The sequence below is a fragment of the Tauraco erythrolophus genome, chromosome 17 (assembly GCF_009769465.1).
Source record: "Tauraco erythrolophus isolate bTauEry1 chromosome 17, bTauEry1.pri, whole genome shotgun sequence".
NCBI lineage: Eukaryota > Metazoa > Chordata > Aves > Musophagiformes > Musophagidae > Tauraco > Tauraco erythrolophus.
This window is the reverse complement of record NC_141481.1, coordinates 14,114,038-14,120,037: the sequence shown is the minus strand read 5'-3', so window position 1 is coordinate 14,120,037 and position 6,000 is coordinate 14,114,038. Positions and strand designations below refer to the sequence as shown.

The 6,000-nt window shown below is 55.0% G+C and overlaps 1 protein-coding gene across 2 annotated transcripts in view; it reads left to right on the top strand.

The window, feature by feature from the left end:
- Positions 1 to 2,234: 2,234 nt before the first annotated feature.
- The window catches only part of PKD1 (polycystin 1, transient receptor potential channel interacting), a 94,065-nt gene continuing 90,299 nt past the window's right edge, over positions 2,235 to 6,000 (top strand). For both annotated transcript variants that reach the window (XM_086622551.1, XM_086622550.1), the window contains exon 1: positions 2,235 to 2,488. In XM_086622551.1, coding sequence (XP_086478677.1) covers positions 2,235 to 2,488 — 254 coding nt within the window. The remainder of the gene's footprint in view (positions 2,489 to 6,000) is intronic.

Genomic DNA, 6,000 nt, shown 5'->3' with positions numbered 1-6,000 from the left:
CCCCGAACGATTGTTCTGGCTCCCTGCTGCCTGTGCTCTTCGGATGCTTGCGGACAGCTAGCACGGCTCTCTCCCACCCCTTTTTCTTGTGGTTTCTCCCCTGAAAGCTGCCAGGCAGATTTCCTGAGACCACCAGTTGACAGGGGTTTTCATAAAGACAGTAATGGCTGCAACAGCCATGATTGAACAGACCGTAGCTTTGTTTTCATGTGCGGGCAGTCCCAGGGATGCCCGTGGGCACCTCCATGCTTGATGCCAAGGCTGAGCAGGAGTGCTGTGCTGCACTGAACTTAAATGTTACATATGAATATTTTAAAGGGTATGAATAGCTGCAAGAATCACTGGAATTGCAGAAAGAGCAAGTTTCTTTAGTTCTTATTTAGCAAAAACCCCTCTGAAAGTTTTGTCCAGATCAGCAAATCTCAGAAGGAGAAAGTGCCTTCGGTTGGCACTTCGGATACCCGCCCCCACTGAGCAAACCAGTGGCTGTGTCTGGAAGACGGGCAGGATTTACTGCTCTCTCTTTGGGTCCGTCCCTCTCAAGCGTGGCCCTTTCCCAGGCCACTCACTACAGGGAAGCGTTGGGCACGGTGCACTGGTCCACTGCTCCCACCATCTCCTCTGCGGGTCAGCCAGCCCCCAGCAGCTCGCGGCACCGTGCCAGGCTGTCCCCTCTCGCACAGACTACAACACTGAACACCAACAAATTCAGGCCCCTGTGAGATTGTCAGCTATCACACCTTCTCCACAGCTTTCACATGGGGCTGGGTTTGGTTTTGGAGAGATGAGAACCCGTTCAGACCCTTGAGAAGCCGTCAGATCCCTGAGGAGCCATCATATAATGACAGGATTGACCTCACCAGGTCTGGCCTGGTCTGAGCCATGGCCAGTGCCCTGGGCCACTGCAGGGTGCAAGTGGCATTGAAACTCGATGACTTTGCTATGGTTAGCAGTAGAAAAAAAGCTCTGAAGAGTATCTGCCTTGTTCTTCATCCCTCTCCTGAATTACCGGCCGTGCTGCAGGTGTGTAACACACGTCATACCCTGCAACTCTTACTGGACTCAACGGATTTGCAGCAGCCTCAGGAATGGCACCAGCTGCGGGAACTGAGCGCCAAAATCCTTCAAAAAGGGTTGCAGATGAGCGTTGGTGCTCCCCTCTGCCCATCGCCCGTGTGTGCCGAGGAGGGAAAGCTCCCTCCTGTCATTTTGAGACAACGAAGCGTCTATCCAGCAGAACTGTATGCTCCATTGCCCGCCCTGCCCCCTTTCTGAGCTGCTCCCACCAGGATACCCCCTGCTCCCCGGGAACGTCCCTGCCCCCAGGATCCTCCTGCCCCCTGGGATATCCTTGCTCCCCCAGATGCCCCTGCTTCCTGAGGATCCCCCTTGCTTCCGGGATCCTCCTGCCTTCTCAAGATCCCCCTTGCTCCCGGGATCCTCCTGCCTTCTGAGGATCCCCCTTGCTCCCGGGATCCCCCTGCTCTCAGGGTCCCCCTGCTCCCTGGAATCCCCCTGCTCCCCGGAATCCCCTTGCTCCCGGGATCCCCCTGCCCCCGGGATCCCCCTGCCCCTGGGATCCCCCTGCTCCCCGGGATGTCCCTGCCTCCCGAGGATCCCCCTGCTCCCCGGGATGCCTCTGCCCCCGGGATCCCCTTGCCCCCGGGATGCCCCTGCTCCCGGGATGCCCCCGCTCCCGGGATCCCCCTGCTCCCCGGGATCCCCCTGCCCCCGGGATCCCCTTGCTCCCCTTGCCGAGCAAGGGCCGGGAGCCCCGCGGCGGCCGCCGCGCCGGGGAGCGGAGCGCTCCCCTCGCTCCAGCCCTCGCCGCCGCCCGGGGCCGGCCGGGGGGGGGCGGCCGCGCGGCGGGGGCGGCCCGGACGGGCGGCGGGGCTGAAGCGGCGCCGGGTTTCCGCCGGGCGGGAGGCGGAGCGGGGAGGCGGCGGCCGCGGCCCGGGCGGAGCGCAGAGCCGAGCGGCGCCGGGCCGGGGCTGTCAGCGCGGCGAGCGGGGGAGCCCAGCGGGCCGGGCCGGGCCGGGCCGGGCGCCGCCGCGGAGCAGCGCGCACCGCCAGCCCTGCGGGGCCAGGCCGCCATGCCGGGCGGGCGCTGAGCCGGGGCGGCGCGGAGGGGGCGCGGAGCGGCGGCGGCGGCGGAGCGGAGCGGGGCGCGGCCGGGCCCGGCCGGCCGGCCGGGGGAGCGGCGGGCCGGGGCCATGCCATGCCCGTAGGGAGAGATGCCTTTTGGAAATGGAGACACTGGATCACAGCGCAAACATGGCGTCCCCGCGGCGCGGCTGCCCCTCTCGGGCTGGTGCCTGCTCTGCTCCCTGCTGTGCGGGGGGCTGGCGGCGGCCCGGCTGCCCCCGGCCCCCGCCTGCCAGCCCTGCGCCGCCGACTGTACCTGCGGCGGCCCCGCCTGCCTCGTCAACTGCTCTGCCCGCGGGATGGAGCGCCCGGGGGCCGGCATCCCTCCCGCCGCCACGGCGCTGTGAGTACCCCGGGGCGCGGCGGGGCCGGGCCGGTGGCTCCGCGGGGAGCGGCTTAATCTGTCCTCGAGTGTTTCCTCGAGGGTCGTTTGGCGTTGGGCCGCGATGGAGGTGGGACGCGTGACAGCAGGGACGGGCGTGGAGACATGGCTCGAAGTTTGCCGTGAGCCTGCGGGGTCGGGCGCGGGCAGAAGCGGCCCGGGAGGAGCAAAAGCTTCGGGGGGTGAAACCAGCTTCGGGGGGTGCGGGCGAGCGCGGCCGGGCTGGTGGCCCCCGAAAGCCAGTGCCGCGGGGATGCGCTCGGTGCCGCACCTGGAGAAGCGTTTTTTCCAAGATTCAGCCCAACCTGGGTCGCCTCCGAACGCTTCTCCCGCCTTGGCAAGAGTTGGCAGCCGGCGGGCACGCTGGATACAGCCGCGGGTGGGATGAGAGGCACCAGGTGCGGGCGAACCGCGGGGTGACACAGCCCGGTGCTGGGGGCTGCTGGGGGCGCCCGAGGGGCGGGAGGTTTTGTGCCCGGAGTTTAATTTCTGAGGTTCTGGGGGAAATCGCGGGAGGAGAATGGTGTCGGGAAACGAGCAGTTAGATGTGGTTTGAACAGAGTTCTGTTATCAGCAAACCTAAAAGACTCAGGTAGCGAGTTCAACCAAGAAACTTCTCCATGAAAGTGCTCGGATGAGGTGACGGGTGTGTTCGTGTCCGCATGCTGCTCTTGTTTTGGGAAAATCAGTCAGAAGGGAATGTTTCTTGGAGGGGCATTAGAATGGTCCGTGTGCTCAGTCACTTTCATGAAGTTGCTGTATGATGCGAAAAACAGACTGAAGGGAAAAGTGTTGGGTTTTTTAAAATTTATTTTCGAACCTAAATTTGTTTCCCTTAGGGAGCAACTTTTCTGTTCTTGAGGAGACAAAAGCATCGAGTGATTCATGTAGGAGAGATGATGTGGGGCCCGGCACAGTAGAAAAATGTCACATGAACTAATTTCTACTGGTATTTCAAAAGTTAAGGGTCTGCTTTTCTGTTCGGATGGTCTTAACTAAGTTTCCACTTTTTAGTGTCAGTACAGATTCAGAGAGATTGCAGAAGTTGCAGGGTGCCACAGTAAATATTAAACTGTAGGTCGGCAAGATATATCTAGACTAACTTCAGGAAAATATGCATGTCTCTAAATCCAGCAGACAAGGTGTTTCCCAACTGTTTTCTTACAAGATACGTTTAGACTTTTCCAAACAAACCAGCCATTATTTGTTGCAGAAAGTCCCTAACTGGGACAGACTGATTTTTATTACGGAGTTTCTGATGTTGTGGCATCAGTCTGTTAGACACGGGGATCTACAGCTCTGGACACTGAATGTGGGGTTGCTTCGCTGGTCACTTGTAGAGCAGCCTTCTGAAGACTGTGACAATAAGTCCTTCATTTGGCTTTTTAAGCATTTGAGGTTATTACAGTGTGTTTCTAGGATTATTAATTTTCGTAGTAAGTGTTTGAGACTGTTTATATTATTGTTGTTCAGAGGCGTTGAGTTGTAAAAGCTCCCTCAACGTTTTGGATTAGATCCTGTTACGCGATGACAAATTGCAGTCGGACATAAAGCTCTCGCAGGTCAACAAAACAAAGTACCCCGAACGTGGGACGGGGAAATCAGTGAAAGCAAATGAACTGCAACGGCAGGAGAGTGTTACTGATACCTTCCTCTGATTCCGACGGAGAAACGTGTCTTTACAGCACTGTCGAGAGCAGGGCGGTAAGGAGAAGAGCTTTGCTCTGCTGAGGGGTGATTGTCTTTGGAATTCAGACTGTCCAGTCATCTTTGTCAGCCAGCAGATCATCTCGTGTGTTCCGTCACGACTCAGCTGAAAAAGTGTGTGCTGGTAATAGTCTGATGACTGCTATAAGATGTGCTGAAGCGGTCTGCTGTGGCACATGGACTTCCTTTGGGGAGAAGTTTACTGCCCTCTTCGGCCTCCTGATGATGGGAAGGAAGGCATGTGTACTTATGTTGTCATTATAACCATGGAAGATTTACAGATGAATTTCTGTCGGGGTGAGAGGGACTCTGGCTCCTGACACAGTGAAGTTATGCAAGCAGTTTTGTCTATTCATTTCTTGTTGCCTTTATTGAACACTGACAGATAAAAGTAAATAATGCTTTTAATGATTTGCTGTCTATTCTGTCATTAGAGGAAATAAATTTTTTTAATATCTCAACAAAACATTTTTTTTTAATTAGTCTGAAACGAAAGCAGCCTTTAAGAAGGCTGAGTTCAGAACATTACCAGCACTGAAGCTCCCTGGTTCAGCGGCAGGCGTGTGTGCTAGCAGGGGCACTTGGCAGATGTGATGCCATACCTCTAGCTGTAGAAGTAGGGTTTAGGAATTGAATTCCTTTCGTATCCGACGTTACAGAGGTAGCAACTTTGAAGAAATACATGCCAACTTCGGCAGCACTGTTACTGGGAGTACAGAAGAAACGCCCCCTCCAAAGAATCACTAAGGAAATAAGCTCTGCTGCTCGCAGACGCTACATACCTGGCTGGAAGCAGTCTCCAGGCAGACCGAATGGGAATATTGGCCCTCTCCCATCGCCAGAGTCGGGTTCTTAAAGTGTAACGCAAAGTCTGGCTGGAACCAAGAGCAAAGTCTGTTTTTCCAAATAATCTGCGGTGTGCAACATAAAAAACTGCACTTCAAGAGCAACACGCTTCAAGTGGCAGCATTTGCACTTCTGAGTTTTTCCATCTGAGAAATGCTCTGGCCTGATCTCTTTTCAAGTGCTGTGCTGCAGGGCTGGCGGATTTTGTTCGCATTTACTTTGAGACTTGGCTGTTTCATGAGCTGGTATCACTTCTTTCACTCCTCAACTGGAAATAAACCTGATAAAGATTTTCTGACTTTCCCTTACAAATATTGACTATTTCTGGCACATCTTTAGTTATCACGGTAGTTTTGAAGTGGAGATTAGAGTCTCAATTTATGAGACTAGAGTTGAAACTGCCTTATTTTTCCTTCGTGAACGTGGAATGCTCTTTGTGGATGGGTGAGAAGGAGAAGTATCAGGGGAGCTGTGCTGTCACCACACTCCTGCTGAAGCAGAAGTTTTGCAGATTTCGGGATCGTAGTTTTCATCCAAAACCCAGCGGGGCTTTTTTTTGTGGATTGGGCAGTGAGCCCTGGGATTACATTGCCTTGCTGGTGACTTCACCTAAGCAAACCTTCTTAAAATAAACAGATTTTACGATTCAGGAACCTACAGTCTGTGATATTTTAAATTTCAAGAGTTGGCAATGATCAGTAGATTTTGGTATTGTTATGTGATGCAGTAAAATCCTTTTCAAGGCTCAGGGTGTCTTCAAAACCTATTGGGGGGAAAAAAGAAATCCAATGAAAACTAAAATCCGAGTCAGGTAGAACAACCAGCAGTGGCGTGTCTGTACAGTAGTGTCCAGTCCACAAAGGCAAAATAGCTTTACTTCTGTTCCTAGAAAAAAACGTATCCCCAGCGAAAACAAGGCT